Source organism: Leucoraja erinacea, chromosome 18 (assembly GCF_028641065.1).
Source record: "Leucoraja erinacea ecotype New England chromosome 18, Leri_hhj_1, whole genome shotgun sequence".
NCBI classification, from domain to species: Eukaryota; Metazoa; Chordata; class Chondrichthyes; order Rajiformes; family Rajidae; genus Leucoraja; species Leucoraja erinaceus.
The window spans coordinates 34835636-34862076 of record NC_073394.1 but is presented as its reverse complement, the minus strand read 5'-3'; the positions used below and the strand labels follow the sequence as shown (position 1 = coordinate 34862076).

Genomic DNA, 26441 nt, shown 5'->3' with positions numbered 1-26441 from the left:
TAAAGGAAACTGGGCATTGTTATCCGTTTGCTAGGTGAGAACGGGAACCTAGTACGACTTGTGGTGGGGGAGGGATGAAGAGAGTGGGAGTGCAGGGGTTACTTGAAGTTGGAAAAATCAATATTCACAATCTAAAAAAAGATCTCAACCCAAATCGTCACCCAATCTTTCTCTCCAGAGATGTTGCCTGTCTCGCTGAGTTAGTCCAACATATTGTGTCTATCCTCTGGCTTGTAGGCTGCCCAAGCAAAATATGAGATGCTGTTCTTCCAATTTGCCATTAGTCTCACTCTGACAATGGAGGAGGCCTAGGACAGAAAGGTCAGTGTGGGAATGGGAAGGGGAATTAAAATGTTTGGCAACCAGAAGATCAAGTGGGTCCAGGCAGACTGAGCAAAGATGTTCAGTGAAATGATTGCCCAGTCTACGTTTACCACCTCCAACGGAATCCCACCACGAGTCACATCTTCCCATCTCCACCCCTTTCCACAGAGACCATTCCTTCCGCAACTCCCTAGTTAACTCATCCCTTCCCACCCAAACCACCCACTCCCCAGGTACCTTCCCCTGCAAGTGCAGGAGATGCAACACCTGGCCCTATACATCCTCCCACAACTCTGCCCAGAGACCCCGACAGTCCTTCCTGGTGAGGCAGAGGCTCACTTGCACCCCCTCCAACTTCATCTACTGTATCCGGTGTTCAAGATGTGGACTCTTATACAGACGAGTTCAAGCGTAGACTGGGCGATCGTTTCGCTGAACACCTTCGCTCAGTCCGCCTGGACCTAACTGATCTTCCAAACACTTTAATTTCCCTTCCCATTCCCACAGTGACCTTTCTGTCCTATGCCTCCGTTGTCAAAGAGGCTAATGACAAATTGGAGGAACAGCATCTCATACTTCGTTTGGACAGCTTACATCACAGTGGTATGAATCTTGATTTCTCTAACTTCAAGTAACCCCAGCATTCCCTCTCTCTCTCCCCATCGCTCCATCACCCGTCACACTAGGTTCCCGTTCTCACCAGCAAACAGCTAACAATGGCCCATTTCCTTCATCATCGTTACTTTATTGCATATCTTTCATTCATTGTTCTATATCTCTCTACATCACTCTCTATATCTCTTGTTTCCCTTCCCCTGACTATTCTGAAGAAGGGTCTCGACCGAAACGTCATCCATTCCTTCTTCCCATAGATGCTGCTTGTCCCACTGAGTTGCTCCAGCATTTTGTGTTTATCTCTGGTTTAAACCAGCATTTGCAGTTCCTTCCGACACATCCCAATAAATATTTTCCTTTTTGTTCTCCCCTCTGACACACATCTCCTTCTACTTGCATGTAAAATCTGTTTTATTTCTTGCAGGAAATATTAGACACTGCTTCACTCCACAGATTAGGGCCAAGCCACTGAGCATTTGCTGCATTTCCTGCTTTTGTTATAGACGATCAATATTTCTCCTTTAGTCCGCATTTCAGACTGTGCAGTAACATGTGACGGCTCCCGAACAACCCCCCTCCCCTGCTGGCAGACAAATTCAAAACATTCAATGACCCAGAAGTGAAAGAGACAACTTTATTTTTTGTCTGTTTCACAGTGTATTTCATACTCCGAGGCCCAAACAATGCAGAAATACTGGTGTCACAGAACTAACTCACCAAGTGGATTTGATATCACCCTGCAAGCTAACAATCATCACGATAACGCATTTTGGTCACATCCACCCCATATCACGGTTCATCAATAATCTCCACTGGGCATTGTTGTACTGCACAGGAATTGCTCAACAGCTAATCCTTGGCCCCTGATGGAGCTTGCTTGTTCAGCCTGCTATTAGTTGGCAGCACAGCACTTCAGACTCAGACCTGCTGAACTCCACGTATAAATCCTGACCATTAAAGAGCACCCAGACACAGAGGATCCAGCACTACCGCAAAGTACAAACATTTGATTCAGCGCTCATTGAACACCGAGTCAAACCCCAGCTCATGACAGCGTGGTTCAGAATCTACCACTCGCCTTTCTATATTTGGCCCTCAGAATAGGTCACATGGCCCTTGAACCGAACAGGCAAGGGTATTTTTAGCCATCCCTGACAAAAGGGCCCTGCCTCTTAATGATGAGCCTTTAAACCAGTGAAGACAACATGTTAGATCTACTCATGCAGCAATCACAGGGATATTTTCACCTACAAAAACTGATATTACACAAGAGATAGTGGATCGATCCTGTGATGTAGGTTAAGCTGATGTACTCAGAGTTTAAAAAAAAATTAGAGGTGATCTCGTGAAACATACACCATGCTTCCAGTGGTTAACAGGATAAATACTGAGGTGGATTCCCCTGGATCACAGCATCAGAATGAAGGGTAAACTAAGATAAGGTGACATTTCCAGAGTGCCCAAGAGTGCTGGGAAGGCTCGGAGGTGGAGTACACTCAAGGCAGATTAGTAAGATTTTCTGGTTTTTTGGGAACTGGAGGATGTGGGACTAGTGCAGGAAAGTGGGGCCACTGTAAAGGACCAGCCACGATCCTCTACAGTCTATCAGTGAGAAGGTAACTATGGGCAGCACAGTGGAGTAACATTAGAGTTGCTGCCTTACAGCACCAGACAGACCCTGAGCTACACTCATACATTCACATGTCCAACAAATAGTTGACCATGTCAGCAAAACTCAAAACTTCATATCAAAACCAAGAGAGCACAGGGCAAGCTCGACAACAGCAGATTTCATTTGTATACCACATACATGGAGTGGAGATTCACAATGACAATCATTGAAAGATTCATCTCAAGTAATATCAGAAAAATATTTGGAATGGCTGGATTAATATTTGGATGAACAAACATCCAAGGAGGGAAGGAGAGAGTTACAAGAACCACTGGCTCTGAAATCACAGAATTAAAAACTGCCAAATGCAAAATAATTTTGCCAATATTGCCAACAATCTGGAATCCTCTGTATAATTTACATTTCTTGGCTTTAACCTTCTATACTGTCACAGGTCCAGCTTACGTTTGGTAACTAAGGACAGGGTTGCTCTGCTGCCCGCCACAGGGAAAGTTATTGTGAGAATGTTCCTCAACCACCTTTTCCCATTGACTGAAGACCTGCTCCCCAACTCATTGCATGAATTCCATCTCTCGAGACAATGTTCCTGTGTTTCACTATTCAACAACTCTAAGTGAAGGGGGGAGGGGGGGGGGGGGGTCAGCAGCAGCACTATACTTGGGCTTTTACCTCACTAAAACTATTTAATATCCTCAACCAAGGAGCTGTGGAACACCCTCTTTAAATTTAGCTGCTCAAAGAAACCCATCTTCATTGTACGTTTGCTCTGCAATGGCATATAATCTATGATATGAAGAAACAAGTCTATAACACAACCAACTTCAGTGGAGACCAAAGCAAATTCAAGGCTGTGGCATTATCCAAAATACTTTTCTTAGACTTTCTTGCTGCAATGCTGCATCTCACCTCCAACAAATTAATATCAGAGAAAGGAACAGACGCATTTTCTAGACCAGATCGACAAGCACTAAAAGAGGTGGTTGCAGAAGCCCTGGGTGTATCAATGTTGATATGCTGAAGTCCCCAGCAGATTTGAAGCTAGAAAATAACACCACAATATAGACAAGATGGGATACTTACAAACTCCTCAAAATATCGCTAGCATGATTAAGAATTTGATAACAGGGCACTTTGAAAATTATATGGTGAGGCAAAGGCATCATATTCAATAACAGGACAATAAGGTTTGACAAGTTCAATACCTATAGAAAACCTGACTTTTCAGAAGCCATTGAGAAGATCCCACAGAAGATTGTTAAGTACAGGGAGGACTCCATGGGGATAAGGGCAACATTAAAATGGAAAGATGATTGTTACAAACACAGGAAACATGTTATCATCAGGTTGGCAAACTGTTACCTGGGGAGTACTTCAGGAATACAAATTGTGTCTTCATCGACTTTTTTTACTTTACCTCAATGTTACAGTTTATGAGTTCGCAAATGACAGTGCTATCGGTGAAAATGAACTAAAAGGAGGAAACAGACTCCAAAATACACGCGGACAGTAAAGCAGAGTTTACAATGTTTTAATCTCATCCTCTGGCCCAGCACATTGCACGGACACTGTAACCTCTATCAATTCCAAAGCGACGCACTAGCTGCTGCCACCTTGCCCTCTCACACTCTAGGCTATAGTATCCAAGTGCAATATGGTTTTGTGCCCTGATGTTACGATCTGAAACAACAGAATCAGAATCAGAATGCTTTATTGTCATTGCATGTGTCACATACGAGATTACTGTGTCTCTCTATTTAAAAGAACTTCAAACATTCACATACTCATACTTTTTACACTCCCTCCCTCCCCAAACCCACCCATGGATTCACATTTACATAAATTAAAACTGTCTCCCACCCCCCCTCCTTCCCCATACTTCTCCTTTATCCCAGCAAAGATATATTTCCCAGTCCAATGATCAGAGTGAAAATATTCAATTTTCTAATAGCCCCGTGTAGAAATATTACATGCTGAATTGTCAGATACAGAGATCTGGAACTCACTGCCTGGAAGGAGAGGTGGCCGGAAGGGCACGTGAACAGCTGTGACATGCAGGAGCTCCAAACTGTGGCCTCAGGAGTGAGAGGCATTGGGTTGAACTGCTCTTTATGAGGGACACTGTGGATGGAATGGATTGCTGGCAGGGTGTCAATTGTATGATTCCATCCCTAATCACAATGGAAGCCTGAGATTTTGCTCTTGGATTGCTCAACACTGTTCTGTTCAACTCGTACAGCAAGGTCACCTGCTGCGCACATGCACACACGGTTGCTGTGCTTCCCTATCTCAGTACGGAAAGATTCCCTGCTCCCATATCCCAGCTTTGGAATCAAGAGTGTTTAATTATCATATGTGCCAACAATGGAACAATGACATTTTTACTTGCGGCAGCTTAGCAGGTCCACAAACGCAATAACACATACATTTTTAATAATCAAAAATGCTATAAATTAATAAACAATACTAGGTAACCATGATAGTGTAGAAATGACGTCTGTCCTGCAACCAAAGACACAGTCCATAAAAGCTCATAGCTGCTGAGGTTAGTGATGTGTAGAGTTCAAGAGCCTGATAGTTGCTGGGAAAAGATCTTGAACTTAGTGGTCACGGTTTTCGGGGTCCTGTACCTTGCTCTGATGGTAGTAATGGAATGAGAGCATGCCCAGGGTGGTGTGAGTTTTTGATGATATTGGCTGTTGTTTTGAGACAGCGCTTCCCATTGATCCTTTCAATGGTGGGGAGGTCAGAACTTGGGACTAGACAGTGTCTACCACTCTGTGGTTTTCTTCGTTCCTGGGCAATTGAGTTGCCGAACCGTACACCTGTAGAAGTTCAATTGAATATTAGCTAACATCCCAAATCTCTTCAATCTTCTCAGGAAGTAGAGGCATTGATGGGCTTTCTTTGTGATTGCACTGAGATTCTGGACCCAGGTCAGATCTACCTAGGAACTTGAAGCTGTCGACTCCCTCCATCACCATCCCGTCGATGAAGATAGGTTCATGGTTCCCTAGCTTTCCTCTCCTGAAGTCAACAATCAGCTCCTTGGCTTTGCTAACATTGAGAACAATATTGTCGTTCTGGGACCATTCAATCAAATTTGCAATCTCCCCTGTTCTCCGATTCATTGTTACCTGTCATTCATCCAATGTGGTATCATTGGCTAATTCAAAGTTGGTGCCAGAGCTGTGACTGGCTACAGTAATGGGTATGTGAAGAGTGGAGCAGATGACTGAGCACACAGCCTTGACATGCTCCTGATGTAACCAAGGAGCTGTTGTTCCCAATTCAGACTGATTGTGATCTGCCAATGAGGAAGTCGAGGATCCAATTACATAGTGATGAGCAGGGATCCAGTTCTCCGAGGTTCATGAGAAGTTTGGAGGAGGTTACAGTGGTGAACACTGAGTTGTCTTCAATGAACAATGTACATGTTCTTATTGTCAACTGGTCAGTGCAGAGTGGAGAGCCAGCGAGATCACATACCCTGTTGATCTATTGCAGTGGTAATCGAATTGTAGTGGACCCAGGTCCTTACTAAGGCATTGAACCCAATGTTTAGGCCCGTTCTTGTGCCAAAAACTTCTTCCTACAGCGACTCTTTGGTTTTCCCTTTGTATAGTTTCTAATCTTGCATGGTTAAGGAGCTTAAGATATCAGGTTTGTGAAGCTACAATGAAACAATTGTCATGTTCTTATTTAACAGCTCAGCAGGCACAACAGGGTTGAATGCCTCTTCCGGCTTCTTGTCCCACTAAAGTCTGCCATACTTCTGACACACTTTCATCTCGACAATGTTCCATATCCTAGTCCCCACTAGCTCATTTTTACCCAGGGCATCCAATTGTCACCGACCTCCATCCCACCCCAGGATGCCCTTCACGTTCTCATTGTGCAGAGGCCTAACCAGGGCCCTGCTCTAGCTCCACCTGTTGTGGCCCAGCTGAACACGGTCTCACATTGGAAAACCTTCCCAACTGCACCGATCCAAGGTGCAGCCATGGGAATCGGTTTGGACCCAAGCTATACGTCTACTTTATATGTGTACAACCCAATCAGATGGTCCTCTCCTTGCTTCTTTCCGCGCTATTTTGATGACTGTTTTCTGGCCTCAGACAGAATTCAGAGTGCAGCCAACTTCAACCATACCCCCACTTTTCCCATTGCTCAGCTGACAAGTCCCTGCAATCTTCATTTCAGGCAATAAGTTAACAATCAATACAGACAACCCCTTTGTTATGACTGGTCGGGTAACAGAAACTCGCCCTTACAGAATGCACAAATAATCATCCAAAAAGTTGAGATATGGAATAAAATTTGCCATTACAGAATATATGCAGATTTTTTTTTTTAAATAAACATTTTTTTCTCAATGCATGTGCAGATTACACAGCTTTGTGTTACAGAAAATTGCAATACAGATTGTTTACTAAAAATGCAACCTCCCCCATAATGTGAGTGTATCCTGTATCTATTACAATCCCACACACTCCCATAGTTATCTGGACAGCACCTTCCACCCTGCAGAAAGAACTGCAGATGCTAGTTTATACACTAAAGGACACAAAGTGTTGTAGTAACGCAGCAGGTCAGACAGCATCTCTGGAGAACATGGAGAGATGACGTTTCAGGCCTGAAAGTCTGAACACCCAAAACGTCAGCTATCCATGTTCTCCAACGATGCTGCCTGACCTGCCGAGTTATTACAGCACTTTGTGACCTTCCACCTTGCTTCCATCAAACTGTTTCTCTGGTTCCATTGTACCAATTTATGCCACAACAGGAGTTCCACATGCTACTTCCACATGCCTACTTCAGGAAAAATATTTAGGTTGGGTGCAAAGGAGATTCACTCATTTGTGTAATGTAATTTACTAATTTGATTCCAGGCCTCAGGAACGTATGCACTGACCGTTCTCCTTGGAAGGAGTTTACAAGGGGTTCTGATAAACCCATGAAGGGTCCAGGCAGAGAAAACGTGTTCTCATAAGCACATGACTCAAGAAGTGGAAGACAAAGAATAAAGTTGATTGGCAACAGAATATGAAGAATATTTTTATGCAGCGAGGGGCTAAGGTCCGGAATGTACTACGCAGGGGAAGAGTGGAGGCAGATTTAATTGTAGTGCTCAAAGGAAACTGGATAAGTGGGTCTGGAAGGAAATAATTTGCAGGGCTAACTGGTTGGTAACTCTCTATATTTCCCCTCCCTTACATTTGCTACCATTTCATCCTTGGGACTAAAAATTCTCTAAATCCTGCTAATTGACAACCAGTGCATCCACTATCTCCACACTCTGACTCTGCGGAATGGCTGGTTGAAATCAGTGGATCTTTGAGAGTCAGCCGTATGTTCATGGTCTGGAGCCACATATTGCTTACACAGTATGACTGATTTACCTAACCAAATACTTATGATGCAGTTCTTTTTTGTATGCTAATTCAATAGCTTTACCATTATTGGTATTCATCAGGAGTTTTTCCTCCAATAATTTCATGAACTACCATAATAGTATTTAAATGTATGTTACTTCATTCTTAACATAGTCTGAAAAGAGTGGAAGTGATACTTCAGGAACTTCCACAGTAATAAAGCAACAATAATCCAACATGGAATTCCTTTAAAAAAACTTTCTGACAGTAACTGTACCAATGCCAACCTCATACATTTTCCAAGATGATAAACCAGAGGATAGCATGAAAGAACATAACCAATCACATGTCCAGTCCTTTCGCCACCGATTCCAGTAATCTGAACCCCGCCTCCTCAGACACAAAACATTGTTTGGCTTCACAGACTGTTTTAGTGACCATATCACTTCATACACGGTTACCGTTCCTTATCACCACGGTTGCAGGAAGCAACAGCACAAGTTCACTTCTGCTGTTATTAAAAAGCTGCAGTTGAAACGTCTAAAAAAATAGTGTTCTGAGAAAAACCAAACTCGCAAACATCCAATAAATCCAGAAAGCTGCAAGGGACTGTCAAACGATAACCAGATACCAGACAGAAAAAGATAATGTCAGACCTTCAGGCCTTACCTTCAAGCCTCCTTGAGTCACACTTGTGTTGTCTTCCACCACTCACTCCCTACCTTCAGAATCTTAAAGAAAACACATGATCAAGTTCAGCCAAAATCAAAATGGTCCAAATGAGGTTAAGAGGCTGCATGCTATTTATCTGTACTAAAATCACATTAAGTAAAACTCCAGCATTAAGAGTCTACCACCTTCAGTACTTCCCTACCTTCAGTGTTTTCTACCCTCCCCATCTACCACCTATATCTCTTACTCAACTCCATCATCTATTTCTCATGCCCTCCCCTTTCCCTTCCTTCTTCAATTATCCCGTTGCCCAACCTCCCTCAGTTCTCTCATCCACTTCCCTCATGTACATCTCTTGACAACATAAATAGTCACCATTTGGCCCCTTGAGCCTGCTCTACCAATTTATATGATGATCTGTAATCTCAGCTCTATAAACCTGTAACATCCAGGTGCAGTCTTACCAGCCTACCCTATAGATTCCAGTAAGATAATTCTACTCTTGTACGATTGTTTGCCCTGCTCATTTTTTGCTATATCTGCATGTTACCTTTCAAGGATTTGTGTCCAAGGAAACTAATGCCTTTCAATCTCTCACTGCTTCAAAAGTATTCCATTTTTAAAATTGTTTTAATCCACCAAAGTGAGTGATCTCACAGCTTTCCACAGTGTATTCCACCTGACATCTCCTTCAGATGTCCCCATTCCTTCCCTCCATCAAGTTGGTTCTCCTTCCTCTGCCATTTCCTGCCCACATCACCTATCCCCATCTATCCTTCACTCTGCTTATCACAACCGCAACCTCACCCTCCTATATCTGGTCTAGCTGCTCTCTCAGCCCCAGGTTCATTTCCCCTATTCCCCACCACTTCCCACAGCCTGCTGGCTCTCCAACTCCCTCTATCCAACATACTGTATCCATTGCATCACTGATTTTCCAACATCCTAAACTCTAACTCCACTTCCTAACACCACACCTGCCAAACCGATACATCCCTGCACGTTCCCAATCAGAATTCTCCAACATCAATTCACAAGCCCATCACCTGTCATTTCCCAGAAGGCAATGGGCAGATACAGGTTCAACCCAAAATATCAACCAACACCACTGAATTTCTCCAGCAATTTGTTTTTTTTGCTCCAAATAACAGCATTTCTGCCCACTCTCTCCTACTCCATGCCCTCTATTACCCATACCTTTTTCCAATGCCCTCCCATAACCCAGTATATTTTTCCCTCCCCAATATCAATTGCTTTACTGTACCATGAACTTTCCTATTACCCCACCCTCTTTCCTTCAATCCCGATTTACACTCTCTCCCCATCCAATTACTCCCTTCCCCATCCTCCTCACTAATCCCACCCCTCCCCCCCATGCATCCAAATCACCCTTCCTCACATTCTTTTTCACCCACTCCATACCGTCACCCCATCCTTCGCTCCAACCTCGTATCATTATCCAATGACCATTCCCTGTCAGCCCACTCCATCTCATCCTTAATCCAATACCACAGCCTTCACCCTCTGCCCAGCACCCACTATCATGCCCACACACCTAGACTCTACCGTGCCCCCCAGCACCACCATAATCCCACCTCATCCTGTCTTTGACTGACTCACCTGGGCCCACCACCCCTACCCCAGTATCGCACCCCCCCCCCCCCCCCCCCCCCCCCAACCCAACCCCACCCCTGAGCACCACCTTCTGCCTCACTTTACCCCCCCCCCCATCCTGCCCTCACCCGCAATCTCCCCCACTATACCCCCCTCCCCCCTATCCTATCCTATTACCCCCCTTCCCTTCCCTGGCAGCCTTCTGCCGTGTTCGCACCGTGCCTCCATCACCTCCGCCCTCGCCTCTATAAGCCTCCCGCCTGTCCCTTCTCTCCACCCCCCTCCATGTGTCGCCCCCATTCCAGTCTTGGCGCCGTACCCGATTCCTCGCTCCGCTCCCAAGTAAGAGATCCGATCAAAATGGCGGACCTTCCGGTTGTACCAATCTGCCGGCAGTTCAGGGCGGAACTGCTCCCGGGGACACTCATCATGGCGGCGTGTCTCCACTGACGGACTGGCAACATGGCCATTACCGGACACTCAACTCTCGCTATGTTCGACACAGCAACACAAATTGAATATCCAGTTAATGAGGAAACATCGCCACGCGTGCTGTCCAAGTTAGTGTGGAGATATCACACCCCGAGTCAAAAAGGGGAGGAAATATCGCCCTGGGACAACATCGCCATGTTGAGTGTCCCAGAGGAGAAAATGTTCGCCATATTGAGTGTTCCAGAGGAAGGGGAAACGCCGCCATGTTGTGTGTCCAGTGAGGGGAAAGTTCACATGTCGAGTGATGTTTCAGGTCTGGGCTCGTCTTCAGGCTCAGCAACGTCCCTGCAGGGTGTGGATGAAGGATGTTTCGGCTCGAAAGCCTTCTATAGAGTCAACGTGTCGTGACGGGACCTTTGCCTGACCAGCTGATTTCTTCCAACGCTTTGATTTTTACTCAAGATCCCAGCATCTGCTGTTTGTGGGGTCGCCATGTTGAGTGTTCCAGTTACCCGCGGTTCCGGGGCGGGGTGGGCAATGTTGACGGAAGTTATTCTGTTCGTCAGCTGCGGGGCTTGGGGAAAACAGCAGGGGTTGAGGGCGACCCTCTGAGAGGGAGGTGGTGAGATAGTGAGAGGATGAGGAGCGAAGAACGTGGGGAGAGGGGTCTAGCGGGTGAGGGGAATGGGATGCAGGAGGGAGGATGAGGTAGACCCCAGCCGTAGACTGTTTACCCTCCTCCCATCCGGGAAGCGCTACACGTCTCTCCGTTACCGGACCGTCAATAGTCAATAGTCAAAAGTCTATTTAATTGTCATTTGGACCCCTGGAGGTCCAAATGAAATGCCGTTTCTGCAGCCATACATTACACACAAATAGACCCCAGACACAACATAATTTACATTTTACATAAACATCCATCACATAGCTGTGATGGAAGGCCAAAAAAAACTTATCTCTCCACTGCACTCTCACCCCCCCCCCCCCCCCCCCCCCCACCCATGTCAGAGTCAAAGTCAAAGCCCCCGGCTGGCGATGGCGATTGTCCCGCGGCCATTAAAGCCACGCCGGGTGGTGCGAGGTCGCACACCGGGTCTTGGTGTTAGAGACCCCGGCGTGCGCTCGCAGAGTCCCGCGGCCATTCCAAGCCGCGCGGGGCAGTGATGTAGTGATGCAGTGATCCAGGAGCTCTTCGACCCCACAACTCGGGCGGGAGAAGTCGCCGTTGCAGGAGCCCTGAAAAGCCCCAACGACAACTGAGACCGAAGAAAAGGTCGGGTCTCCAGTGCAGGGAGAGATTTAAAAGTTTCCCCCTCCCTCCCACTCCACCCCCACACACACACCCCAACATAAAATAACAAAAACTACATATAAACATAGACAAAAAATAATAAAAACGCGGACAGGCTGCAGAGGCTGCTGCTGACCAGAGTCGCGCCGCCTACCGGATCAGGTTCAGGAACAGCTACTTCCCTGCGGCTGTCTACACCAAAGATCGTATAGCTTCGCTATAAGATCTTTGCTCTACACCTTGGTGATTGCCAGTCACCCCCACCCCCGGACACTCCCCCAGAAAAATTGCACTAATGTATGTACATATATACAGTGGCTTGCAAAAGTATTCATACCCCTTGAACTTTTCCACATTTTGTCACATTACAACCACAAACGTAAATGTATTTTATTGGATTTTATGTGATAGACCAACACAAAGTGGCGCATAATGGTGAAGTGAAAGGAAAATGATACATGGTTTTCAATTTTTTTTACAAATAAAAAAACTGAAAAGTGTGGCGTGCAAAATTATTCAGCCCCCTTTGATACCCCTAAATAAAATCCAGTGCAACCAATTGCCTTCAGAAGTCACCTAATTAGTAAATAGAGTCCACTTGTTTGTAATCTAATCTCAGTATAAATACAGCTGTTCTGTGAAGGCCTCAGAGGTTTGTTAGAGAACATTAGTGAACAAACAGCATCATGAAGCCCAAGGAACACATCAGACAGGTCAGGGATAAAGTTGTGGAGAAGTTTAAAACAGGGTTAGGTTATAAAAAAATATCCCAAGCTTTGAACATCTCACGGAGCACTGTTCAATCCATCATCCGAAAATGGAAAGAGTATGGCACAACTGCAAACCTACCAAGACATGGCCATCCACCTAAATTGACAGGCCGGGCAAGGAGAGCATTGATCAGAGAAGTAGCCAAGAGGCCCATGGTAACTCTGGAGGAGCTGCAGAGATCCACAGCTCAGGTGGGAGAATCTGTCCACAGGACAACTATTAGTCGTGCACTCCACAAATCGGGCCTTTATGGAAGAGTGGCAAGCAGAAAGCCATTGATGAAAAAAAGCCATAAGAAGTCCCGTTTGCAGTTTGCCACAAGCCATGTGGGGGTCACAGCAAACATGTGGAGGAAGGTGCTCTGGTCAGATGAGATAAATGCAAAATGCTATGTGTGGCGGAAAACTAACACTGCACATCACCCTGAACACACCATCCCCACTGTGAAACATGGTGGTGGCAGCATCATGCTGTGGGGATGCTTTTCATCAGCAGGGACAGGGAAGCTGGTTAGAGTTGATGGGAAGATGGATGGAGCCAAATACAGGGCAATCTTGGAAGAAAACCTGTTAGAGTCTGCAAAAGACGTTAGACTGGGGCGGAGGTTCGCCTTCCAGCAGGACAACGGCCCTAAACATACAGCCAGAGCTACAATGGAATGGTTTAGATCAAAGCATATTCATGTGTTAGAATGGCCCAGTCAAAGTCCAGACCTAAATCCAATTGAGAATCTCTGGCAAGACTTGAAAATTGCTGTTCACAGACGCTCTCCATCCAATCTGACTGAGCTTGAGCTATTTTGCATAGAAGAATGGGCAAAAATTTCAGTCTCTAGATGTGCAAAGCTGGTAGAGACATACCTCAAAAGACTTGCAGCTGTAATTGCAGCGAAAGGTGGTTCTACAGAGTATTGACTCGGGGGCTGAATACTTTTGCACGCCACACTTTTCAGTTTTTTATTTGTAAAAACATTTGAAAACCATGTATCATTTTCCTTCCACTTCACAATTATGCACCATTTTGTGTTGGTCTATCACATAAAATCCCAATAAAATACATTTTCGTTTGTGGTTGTAACGTGACAAAATGTGGAAAGGTTCAAAGGGTATGAAAACTTTTGCAAGCCTCTGTATATTCTGCTGTTCATTATTCTATGTTCGCTCTTCTGGGTGAGATGCTAACTGCATTTCGTTGTCTCTGTACTGTACACGGCACAATGACAATAAAGATTGAATGTGAATCTGATATGTGGAAGGAGGGGTGATAGGAATGTTGGGCAGTGTTGGAAGAAAGGAATGAGGAGGCTGATAAAGATGGGAGATAGGGAGTGAAAGGGATGGGTTAGAGAGGGTGGATAGGGTGGGAGGATGGGATGAAAGGAGCGGGGTTGGTGAAACAAATGATGGGAAGGGAGGGATGGAAAGAGGGGAGAGCGGGGTTGTGGAGGGATAGGAGGTAATTGGAGCCATGAATGTTCCAATTAGTGAACCAGGCTGTAATGCTCTCCACTGTACACCTATAGAAGTTCCACACAGTATTTGGCTCGTGTTCCCGGACTGCCCCTCAATGTTCTGCCCCCAGAACTTGACACCAACTCATTGACTCGATTCAATCCTTCCAATTTATAGTATCTAACTGATTCCTACCCACATTCAAAAAACAATCCACTCTCCAACCCTGTACGTTCAAGTCAAGTTTATTCGTCACATACACATATGAGATGTGCATTGAAATGAAAAGTGGCAATGCTGGCGGACTTTGTGCAAAAAAAACAAACAAACAACCAAACAAACTACAAACAGAATGTAACAGAATCACATATTCTTTTTCAAATTAAATATTGTGGGCGGAAGGAAAAAGGGAAAAAAACAGCAATTTAAAAAAAAAAGCAGTAGTGGTACAGTAAAGTTAGTCCCTGGTGAGTTAGGAGTTTACAGTCCTACTGGCCTCTGGGAAGAAGCTTCTTCTCAACCTCTCCATTCTCACAACATGGCAACGGAGGCGTTTGCCTGACCGTAGCAGCTGGAACAGTCCGTTGCAGGGGTGGAATGGGTCTCACTTGATTTTATTGGCTCTGGGGTGCACCTCCTGATGTATAGTTCCTGCAGAGGGGCGAGTGAAGTTCCCATAGTGCGTTCGGCCAAACACACTACTCTCTGCAGAGCCTTCTTGTCCTGGGCAGAGCAATTCCCAAACCAGATTGTAATATTTTCGGATAAGATGCTTTCCACAGTCGCTGAGTAGAAGCACTGGAGGATCCTCGGAGACACTCTGAATATCCTCAATTGCCTGAGGTGGTAAAGGCGCTGCCTTGCCTTACTCACGAGTGCTGCGTTGTTCTAAGTACGAGTTGTTCTAAGACCTGCACATCCTCGTTGGGTCTCTGTTCCCTACATTTGGACTTGAGGGTTTTCTCCCCAACTAGACTCATGAGGCACATCATATACATGGTTTCACTAATATCGATTTTATTTTGAGATATACTGTATTCATAGGTTCATTATTATCAAGTCGCATTGTGGTCACACAATTTGAGATCACTATTATTCGGGGTGGGGTTATATCATTCAGGAGCACTGAATTTGGGATTTTACGCAATTCAAGATCACATCAGGATTGTGAAGTATTCATGGTTTCACACTGCTATTGGGGTCATCCTGTGGTAAACAGGTCACCCTCAGTCATAACCTCTCACCCTTATTTGTGGTCACACTGTACTTTTCTTACTATTATGTGGAGCCGCATTATTATTTGGAGTTATGCTCAATGCCCAAAAGCAAATTGTCAAATAAGTCATTTGAAAAGACACTTAAGTGTCTGGCAGTTGTGCATTGGGTGAGCTTCCCAAATCTAGGAAAGAAGCCGTCAGTCCTGGGGTTGGCTCCCTGTTGGACAAGTCAATTCAATGGTATGAGGTAAGGTGATTCCCATGTTTTCAGTTGTGAGTGATTGTCAGTTTGCAGGTAGACAAAAATGCTGGGGAAACTCAGCGGGTGAGGCAGCATCTATGGAGCGAAGGAGTAGGTGACGTTTCGGGTTGAGACCCTTCTTCAGACTGATGTGGAGGTGGGGGATGAAGAAGAAAGGAAGAGGGTGAGACAGTAGGTCGTGGGAGAGCTGGGAAGGGGAGGGGAAGGAGGGAGAAAGCATTGCAGGGACTATTTTCCCTTTGAGATTCCCTGGCTGGATGGAGTTGAGGAGGCAGTCTGGAGACTGCAATTATTATGTAATCAGTGAACTGTCAGTGCAAAACACACTCCCTAATGGGATCCTTGCCATGTTGAAGGTGAGGAATGGTGTGGGTTGGCTGGTTGTAAATGCATAAAACATGCTTAGTCTGAACACTTGGCTTATAACACACGTCATTGAAGCATACTCCGCATCGTATTTCAAATCTACAGTGTGGCTGGCAAAAGATCATTTGCAAAAATTCTTCTCAGTCAGAAAGTGACAATCCCTCTCATGATCCCGGGGTGATTATTGGCTGGCAGGAGTGTCAGCCTGGTAAGCTGAGACAGTGTCACCATACTCTGCCTCTTTGCAGATCGTGACTCTGCAGGAAGCAGAACAAAGACAAGTAGGACTGGTGCAGGTAAAATGGGTGCCAGTCCCACAGCTGCTAGATTCAGGGTCCTGTCTCCCATTCTGGCCCAGGACAATGTTAACCGTTTTAACTCTTAACCTTCTCTTAAGTAATCAGACAACCGACCATAGTGACTCAGTTGGAACGGCTTTGTAAGTGGAGTACGAATTCCAGTCCCTTTGTCCCTCTATATCTGCCTCTCAATGGTTCCCATCTGAGGTTTTCCTTATGCCTGGCACACTAGAGTTAATTATTTTCCAAGTCAATGCAACTTTATTGTCACATGGACAGATGTGGTGAGGTGCAGGTACAAAAAAAAATCTTCTATATTAAAGACTTGGATTAAGCGTTTTGTTCTTTGTTCTTTGTCATATTCCAACCTCAATTCTCAGATCAATAATCTTCCTCCAGCAGGCTTAAGGTTGGTTATGGATCCCTGCACTTTCACAGTATGGATAGAAGCAAATATTGGAATCAGAAAAGGAGAAGAGAAGAGATGCGACGTCACTCACAGCCGCCAACTGACGCGCTTCCCCAGACTGCACAGATCGTTGTGATGTGGCGCAAAAAGACAAACTGTGCAGGGACTGAAGAAAGCGTGAGAGTTGGCAGCCCCGTCTAAGGCCAGGATGTGACAACAGACGCACAGGGAGACACATACACAAAGGAAGACACACACACACACACAGGGAGACAGACACACACACACACACACAGGGAGACAGACACACACATGCAGGGAGACAGACACACACACACACACGGAGACAGACAGGCGCACACATGGGGAGACAGGCACACACACAGGGAGACAGACACACACACACACACAGGGATACCCACACTCACACACACACACACACACAGTGAGACACAGGGACACACACATATAGGGACACACCCATACACAGGGAGACACACACACACATGGGGAGACACACACACACACAGGGAGACACACAGAGACACACACACACACACAGGGATACACACACAAGGAGACACACACACAAACACATAAGGAGACACAAAGAGAAACAGACACACACACACACACCTTTCCTTCCCCCCCTCCATCCTCCCCCTCCCTCCCTCTTTCCTCCCTGTCCTTCCTCCTCCCTCCCCCTTTCCTCCCTTCCGTCTTTTTCCTCACGCTTCCTCTTTCTCCCCTTTCTCCTTCCCCTCCTTCAATCCCTTTCTACATTCCCTCCCCCTGTCTCTCTTTGCCTCCATCTCTCCCTTTTTTTCTTTCTCTCTCTTTCTCCCCTCCCTCTCTTTCCCCAGCCGCCCAATGGGGAGTCTAGCGGGCACGGTGCAGCGTGGATTGGCGGCGTTGGCGCTGCCGTGTGATTGGAAGGGCAGAACGGAGGGAGGGAGCGAGGTTGCCGCGGCAGCCGGAAGCGCAGCGCTTGCAGACGGCGCACAAAAGCGCTGGCACCCGCAGCCCGGGACCGACGCGCTTCCCCAATCCGTGCAGATCGCTGTCATGTGGCGCAAAGAGACAAACTGTGCAGCAAAGATCAGGATCTTTGCAGCGCAGGGACTGAAGACAGCGTGAGAATTATGTCTTCAGCGTGAGAATTGGCTGAAATGCGTGAGTGTCACGCTCAAAGCGTGAGAGTTGGCAGCCCTGATGTTGACTGAATTGATCAAAGGCTTAATTTGAGTCGATCCTAGGTCCCAGTTAATCCTTTTGAATAAAAGGAGTTTGTATACAGTCTGATGTTGGCTGATCCATGTCATCACATGGCATTTCCTGATAACTAACTCCATTCACTTACGCTATATTCAGCTCCTATGTCCAGATGCTATTCAATGACTATAGCTAAATCTACAACTACATTATATCAAATAAGCTCATTTCTAAACTGCTGGACCCGGGGCCTCCATCTGCAACTGACTTCTGGACTTCCTGACCGGCAGACCTCAGTTGGTTAGAATTGGTTATAAGATATGCTCTGCCTGAGCCTGAGCACAAGATCTCCTCAGGGATGTGCGCTCAGTCCCCTACTCTACACCTGGACAAGGTTTTAAAGACACTTCCCTAGTTTAAGATGATTTACAAATGTTCCTGTAATGAGAATTCAAAAAAAACATTAACAGTAAATTCTTGATCACTTTGTAAACTGGCAATGGAGATAAATACATACAGAAGGAACATGTTCATGTTTCATCATACACACCAGCATGGAAGGATCTGCAGATCTTCAATATGTCCGTCCACAAGAATGTAACGGAGTCATCTTTTTCCTTAACGCTGAGGATCACAGAGCTCTCCCTGTTGACCTGTTGTTAGAAGCGTGAGCACATTTCATCGAGTTCCTACCTCACATCCACCCCCTTTGACTTCAGAAGGAGGTGGTGCTGCAGGTCTGTGTAAAGTTGGCACAATTTTATTTAGTTTTCTCTGAAAACCTTTGAGGATGAAGAACCTCATAATGTTCTTGGTTGCTTCCCACTAGTATGTCAGGGAATCAAAGAGTGGCTCCATGGTTGTCCAACTTCCATAATCCCTCTTTGATATTGACCGCGGTCAGCAATTTATCGTTTAAGTACTATATCCCTTTGCCTGCCTTCTGGTCCTAGTGCAAGTGGCAGGAAGCCCAAAGAGGCAGTGGTCAAAGTAAAACACCGGAATTACGTTGGAGTGTTTGATTGTGATGACCTTTTGACATTAAGAGGTCTATCCTGAGCCACCTGGTCTTGACCTGGTGAATTTGAGCTCTGTTACACCTGCACGGTTGCTGAAGGCTTTGCATCTTTGAGTGTCTCCATCAGGAGTCTGGAGGTGCTGTCCAGTCTGCTGTCGACATGGCCGAATCATCCAAGCGTATTGATGATGCAGTTGATGTCACTGGCCAGAATGACCAGCCGGGAAGTCGGCAGAAGCGGTGGGAGCTGCTGGAAGATGGCCAGCCACTCGCTCCACATGGGAAAAGTGTACACATTGATCAGCCGGAGTGGAGATCCGCCACGTTACATCCACCATGAGGAGATGCCTCCCATCTCAGAGTTGTGAAGTTACCTCTCTGCAGCTGGATCCTCAAGCTGGAAGCACAAAAGTCTTAGCCCCCTGACCATACAGACATTACATGCAACTACCACCGATCATTGCAGATACAGTAGTAGGCCCCCCTCGGTCATGACTGAGCATGGGTGATGCATCGTGGTCGTATTCAAGCCTGGGCGATGTCATATGGAAGACTGGCTGTTGCCCATGCAGCACATCTTCCCCCTCCACGTCGCTGATCGATCAAAAGGAACAGCAGGGCCGTTACAGTTTGACACCTGTGCCGTCGCAGGAGCTGCCAGAGTGAGGTTGTAGACAACGACGAACTGCCTTAGGGGCTCCGACTCCGGATTTTCTTGAGGTTTACTCCTGGAGCCTTTTCCATGACTGGATATGGCCACAAGGCAGTGGAGGTTTTAAATCAGAGGTTTCCCTCTCCTGGATGGATTGCCTTCAGGCTGACGAGCCCCATCTGCTGATACAACAGCCCACACTGTAGTATAAAAGTCATATCTGCTTTGATCTTGGCATGGTACTGCTAAGTCCTAATATATTACACTGTGCTTTTATTGCACTGGACATTTAGTGATGCCAGTTTTATTTCCATTGTTGTCTCTGCGTTCATGGCTCACCAACCAAACACAGCACATGGTCCTGAGCCCTCGTGCACTGTTGCACTGTTTCCAGGCTCAGGTCCTGGGTGTTGTCTCCCTCAATGTGAGGCCTCTTCTGGCAATGCTGGTGCTGTCACTAGGGGGTAGACCTCTCCCTGATTATCTCTCCTCCATCTCCCACAGCTGGGGAGCACTGGGCACTACACTGCTCCTGCCTTCTGGAGCTGGGAACGCTGGCCTCTGTATTACTCCCAGTGCCAGCTTCGATTTTGTCAGCTTTTCACATTCAATTCATCATCTGACAAGGAGAGGTTGCTGGCAAGGGCTGTGTTGACATTTCTGGGGCTATTGTTGGCAACTGTCCATCTTATCACATCATTTATGGCAGGCCCTGTAGAGGTGACCTGCTTCTGTGCACAGGTTACAGCACTTGATTTCCTTTGTGCGATGGACTTCCTGCTTGCAGTTCTTGCCGGTGACAGCCCTGCATTGGGCTGCTACATATCCAGGTTTGTTTCAGTTACAACACACCCTGGGATGTCCGGCATACACCATAAATCCTCAGTTCCCTCCAATAGCACACCTGAACCAGGGACCCTGACTCTCCTTTCAGGTGAGGCAGAGGTCCACCTGCTCCTCCTTCAACCTCATCTACTATATCCACTGTGATACAAGATACAAGATAAATTTAATTGTCACGTGTGCCAGATGGCACAGTGAAATGAATTCCCATACAGCCATACAATAAAAATAAACAGGACTCAACACACTATAGAATTCAACACAAAACATCCCCACACAGCAGAACCAAAGTTTCCCACTGTGTGGGAAGGCACCAAAGTCAGTCTTCTTCCTCCACTGTTCCCCGTGGTCAGGGTCTCCCCAAGCCCTCCGCAGTTGCAGCTACGGGCGGCCCGATGTCCAGGACCGCTCGCCGGGATGATACCAGTCCGACGTCGGGGCTGCGGGACGTCCTCAGCGGCGTGGACACCAGAGTAGGCCCCCTCGGCGGCTTCCAAAGTCCGCAGGTCGCGCCGGGTGGAGACTGCTGCTGTAGGCCCTCTGCAATGCGCCCCAGGACTCCTCGGTGTTGTTCAGCGCCGCCCGCGTTGGAAGCTCTCCGCACCAGAGCTCCACGATGTTGGAGCAACGGCCCAACGCTCCGGAGGTCCAAACGGCGACCCAGGTAGGCATCGCCCGCTCCGCGTTGACTCCAGCGCTGCGCCGCCACTGTAGCAGCCCTGGTCCGGATCCCGGTCCCCGGCAGGAAAGGCCGCTCCGATCCAGCTGGTAGGCCGTGAGGTGGGGGGCGAGGACGCGACTCGGAGAAATAGTCGCGTCCCCGCCAGGAAGAGACTGGGAGACGGTTTCCCCCTTACCCTGCCCCCCTCCCCCACATAGAAAAGTAAAAGTTTCCCCCTAAAACAGACTTTAGACTAACTAAAAATAATAAAAAAGATAGAAATGACATACAGGCTGTAGGTAGAGGCTGCTGCCAGTGCAGCGCCCCCTAGACCAAGTGTAGACTGAGCAATCTTTTCGCTGAACACCTACCCTCTGACCGCCTGTGCCTGTGCAAGCTCCCGGTTGCCAAACATTTTCATTCCCATTCCCACACTGACCCTTCTGTCCTGGGCCTCCTCCATCATCAGAGTGAAGCCACACGCAAATTGGAGGAACAGCACCTCATATTTCGCTTGGACAGCTTACAACCCAGCACTATGAACTTGATTTCTATCATTTCAAGTAACCATTCCATTCCCTCTCTCTCTGTCCCTCTCCCACCCTAGACATCCTGCTTGTTTCACTGTTCGTATACCTTCATTGGCAATTATTTCAGTCAACAATTAACCATTGTGTGTTTCACCTTTCCTGGGTCATCAGTGCGGGCTCCAATTTGTTCTGTACCTTTTCATATCTATAATTTCTCTATCATAGTCATAGTCTTACAGCGTGAAAACAGGCCCTTTGCCGCAACTTGACCACACCGGCCAACATGTCTCATCTACACTAGTCCCACCTGCCTGCATTTGGCCCATGTACCTCTAAACCCGTCATATCCATGCATTTCTCTAAATGCTTCTTAAACATTGCAATCGTTGGGGACCCGGGAGAAGAAGCTCCACCACCGGCCTACTTCTACTGCGGACACAGCGGGGACTTACCACCTGGAGCGGGGTCCCTCGCTGGGGACCCCTGGAGGGGAGCTCTGACCGCCGGCCCTGCGGTCTGCGGTGCTTCTGACTGCAGTGCGGCGGGAACTTTAAATCTTCGACTACCGGCTAGCGGCCTACACCAATCTGAAGCCGCGGTCTCCGGTGGGGAAGCACCATTTCAGGATTTACCTGGACTTTGCCTTGTCTGAACATCTGGACGTCTGCAGCGGCGGCTGCGGAGGGTTGAGGTCCCGACCATGGGGGAAAATGGAGGAGGACTGGCCAAATTTTGTGCCTTCCACCACAGTGATGAATGCTGTGTTAAATTTTAATTGTGTGTTCTTTTTCATTTACTGCTGCTGGCAAATTCATTTCACTTGCACTTTATGTGCAAGTGACGAATAAAACTGATATTGATATTGATTGATAGTACCTACCTCAATTACTTCCTCTGCAGCTTGTTCCATCCACCCACCACCCTTTGCATGAAAAAGTTAACCCTCAGGTTTCCATTAAGTCTTCCTTCCCTCACCTTAAACCCATGTGCTCCGGTTCTCGATTACCCTATTCTGGGATTCTACCTGATCTATTCCTCTAAGGACTCCCGATTCTTAGTTTGAAGAATGGTATCAACCCGAAACATCACCCATTCTTTTTCTTTACGGATGCTGCCTGACCCACTGAGTTATTCCAGCTTCTTGGAAAACATAGAAAAATAGGTGCAGGGAGTAGGCCATTCGGCCCTTAGAGCCAGCACCGCCATTCAATGTGATCATGGCTAATCATCTAAAATCAGTACCCCTTTCCGGCGTTTTCACCCTATCCCTTGATTCCCTTGGTCCTAAGAGCTAAATCTAACTCTCTCTTGAAAACATTCAGTGAATTGGCCTCCACTGCCTTCTGTGGCAGAGATTGCCACAGATTCACAACTCTCTGGGTGAAAACGTTTTTCCTCATCTCAGTCCAAAATGGCCTACCCCTTATTCTTAACCTGTGACCCCTGGTTCTGGACTCCCCAACATCGGGAACATTTTTCCTGCATCTAGCCTGTCCAATCCTTTAAGAAGTTTGTTTCTACAAGCTAGATGCAGGAAAAATGTTCTCAATGTTAGGCGAGTCCAAAACCAGAGGCCACAGTCTTTGAATAAAGGAAAAGCCATTTAAGACTGAGGTGAGGAAAAAACTTTTTCATCCAGAGTTGTGAATTTGAGGAATTCCCTGCCAAAGAGGGCAGTGGAGGCCAAGTACTGGATGGATTTAAGAGAGAGTTCGATAAAGCTCTAGGGGCTAGTGGAGTCAAGGGATATGGGGATAAAGCAGGCACGGGTTATTGATTGGGGATGATCAGCCATGATCACAATGAATGGCTGGCTCAAAAAGGCCGAATGGCCTCCTCCTGCACCTATTTTCTATGTTTCTATCCGCTCTCATCCTTCTAAATACAATAGACAATAGGTGCAGGAATAGGCCATTCGGCTCTTCGAGTTAGCACCGCCATTCAATGTGATCATGGCTGATCATCCCCAATCAGTACCCCGTTCCTGCCTTCTCGCCATATCCCCTGACTCCACTATCTTTAAGAGCCCTATCTAGCTCTCTCTTAAAAGTATCCAGAGAACCAGCCTAAACCGCCCTTGGAGGCAGAGAATTCCACAAGCTCACAACTCTCCGTGTTTCCTCATCTCCATTCTAATACCAGTGAATACAAGCCTAGTTGACCTATTCTTTCATCATATGTCAGTCCCGCCATCCCAGGAATTAACCTGGTGAACCTACACTGCATTCCTCAATAGCAAGAATGTCTTTCATCAAATTAGACCAAAATTGCACTAGGATACAGTAGATGAGGTTGGAGGAGGAGCAATTGAACCTCTGCCTCATGTGTGGTCCCACCAGGGCCCTGTACAAATGCAGTACAACCTCCTTGCTCCTAAACTCCAATCCACTCACAATGAAGGTCAACATGCCATTAGCTTTCTTCACTGTCTGCATGCTTATTTTCAGTGACTGGTGTACAAGCACACCCAGGTCTCGTTGCACTACCCTTTTCCTAATCTGACGCCATTCAAATAATAATCTGCCTTCCTGTTCTTGCCACCAAAGTAGATAACCTCACATTTATCCACATTATACTGCATCTGCCATCCTATCCGTCACCCTGCAACCTCATAACATCCTTAACGCAGCTCACACTGCCATCCAGCATTGTGGCATCCGCAAACTTGGAGATGTTACATTTAATTCCCTCCTTGTCTAAATCGTTAATATATATTGTAAATGACTGGGGTCCCAGCACCGAGCCTTGGGGCACCTCACTAGTCTCTTTGCGTCCATCTACACATGTGCACCATAATCACTCATTCCTTCTGGATGGGAAGAGTTTAGAGTGACTGGACCTTCAGCAACAACAGCAGAGTTCCTAGAACAGTTTCTGCCATCTGACTGGGGGTTTGAAGGTACTCAGGTCTACTGCAATGAAGCTTCTCATCCACTCAAAGCTCTGCCCACAGCGCTTCCTTGGCCTGCGCATCTTCTGCTGCCTTTAAATGTCCCGCCAGCAGCCCTGGCTACGTCACGTGCTCGCACAGGGTCCTCGGCACCAAAGATCTTATAGCGAAGTGCCGGGGGGGGATAAGGCCTAGTGTGTGTGAAGTTGCGGGGAGGTTTACAATGTTTCTTATTTACAATGTTTCTTATTTAATGTCCCTTGTCTAGTCTGAAATAAAGTTCATTATTGGATCAGAAGAAATATAATTGTGTGTGTTATATGATTATATACATTTATATAATTTTCATGTATGTGTGTTTATAAACATTTTATTCTTTAACAAGAATTAACAGAATTATGAACTAACAGAATTATGAATCTAACCCTATATCACACACAAAAAGTTCCCTCGCAATGTCAATTACCCTGCGAGTCGGGTCGGTTCCGGTTACTACAAAATCAACTCAAGCACTGCTTGTGAGCCATTTAAAAAGAAATGATTTAAAAAAACATTAAAAAAGACAAGTACCAGAGTCAAATTTTATTCTTGACAAGAAGATTGAACTGACAGATTTATGAATCTAACCCACACAAACTGTTGCCCCGCAACATTGATTACACTGCGAGTCGGGTCAGGTCGGGTCGGGTCAGGTAGGCTCAGGTTACTAAAATGGCCGTGGAAAAATGCCCAGGATCCCCTCCATAGCGTACTACACGTCAGCCCATTGCATTTAGCAGGAGTAGCCCAAAGATCCTAGAGGAGTTTTGGATTAGCCTAGCTTGCTCCGCTATAAGATCTTTGCTCGGCACCGCCTCCGCCTGTTGATCGACAGCTCCGCCAGCCACTCACAACATCTCCCGCCCACTGAGCGGCGGCGGCCAACCCGCTCCCTGCGCGCCCTCCCCTTTAATGAGCTGCCAACCCGCTCCCTGCGCGCCCTCCCCTTTAATGAGCTGCTGGAGCCGGCGGGTCCTAGCGCCGGGCCGGCGAGCAGCGACAGAATGAGGTGGTGCTGCTGGCTGGCGGCGCTGCCCTTCCTGCTGACCGAGGCCACCCTCTCCAAGACAGACGTGAAGAAAGCGGGGGGTCGCAGTACCGGGGGGGAGGTGAGAGCGGCGGGTCGGTAGCCTGGGGCACAGATGGGGGCTGGAGGGCAGGGCAGGGCCTGGAGCGGCGTCGACCCCAGGGCACAGATCTGGGCAAGGAGGTGGGGTGAGGGCAAAGTGCAGGGTCTGGGGGCAGATATATTGGCAGTGGGGTCAACGAGGGCGTCTGGGGCAAAGCGATAGGAGCTGTGGTCAAGGGAGCGTGGTCTGGGATCAAGGTGCAGGGACTGGGGGCAGATTTATAGGAGCTGGATTCAAGGAGAGGATCTGGGGTAAAGTTACAGGAGCTGGGATTTATTAGAGAGGAAGAACCCAATATTCTTGAAGAATTACCAGGATCACTGCAGACTTTGTTATGGATCTGGGGTAGATAGAATGAGTGGCTACTCAACGATACTGGATCGTTGGATGACAGTTGTTGGCATTGAGTGAACACTTTGCCAACTCAGAGGAAGTAGAAAATTGAGTACAATTTGAGTTTTGGAGATTGGTCTCATGAACAACTCCATTCCCATTGATAACCTTGCCTTTGGCTTCTTGGGTCTTTTGCTCGAGAGGTGTCTCCTGTAAACATCCTTACCTTTATCCACCTTTGAAAACCAATGTTTGACCAACCTTCTGGCAATTTGCCCTAATACTTCCGTGTGTGGCATTGTACAATGTGTGTAAATACTACTAGGGAAGGTTCTTGTGTATATTCAACTTGTGGTTTGGTTTGTGACATTAGATGCTGTGGGGATAAAAACATAGAAATTAGGT

The 26441-nt window shown here is 46.9% G+C and overlaps 2 protein-coding genes across 2 annotated transcripts in view; one reads left to right on the top strand and one right to left on the bottom strand.

Annotated features, from left to right (window-relative positions):
* celf1 (cugbp, Elav-like family member 1) overlaps positions 1–10666 on the bottom strand; it is a 56253-nt gene extending 45587 nt beyond the window's left edge. Inside the window, exons 1-2 of the mRNA XM_055649808.1 lie at positions 10550–10666; positions 8614–8675 (exon numbers count right to left, since the gene is read on the bottom strand). The gene's annotated coding sequence lies outside the window, so the exon portion shown is untranslated. The remainder of the gene's footprint in view (positions 1–8613; positions 8676–10549) is intronic.
* Positions 10667–19118: 8452 nt separating this feature from the next.
* chid1 (chitinase domain containing 1) overlaps positions 19119–26441 on the top strand; it is a 90569-nt gene continuing 83246 nt past the window's right edge. The window contains exons 1-3 of the mRNA XM_055649981.1: positions 19119–19247; positions 20352–20440; positions 25409–25682. Coding sequence (XP_055505956.1) covers positions 19119–19247; positions 20352–20440; positions 25409–25682 — 492 coding nt within the window. The remainder of the gene's footprint in view (positions 19248–20351; positions 20441–25408; positions 25683–26441) is intronic.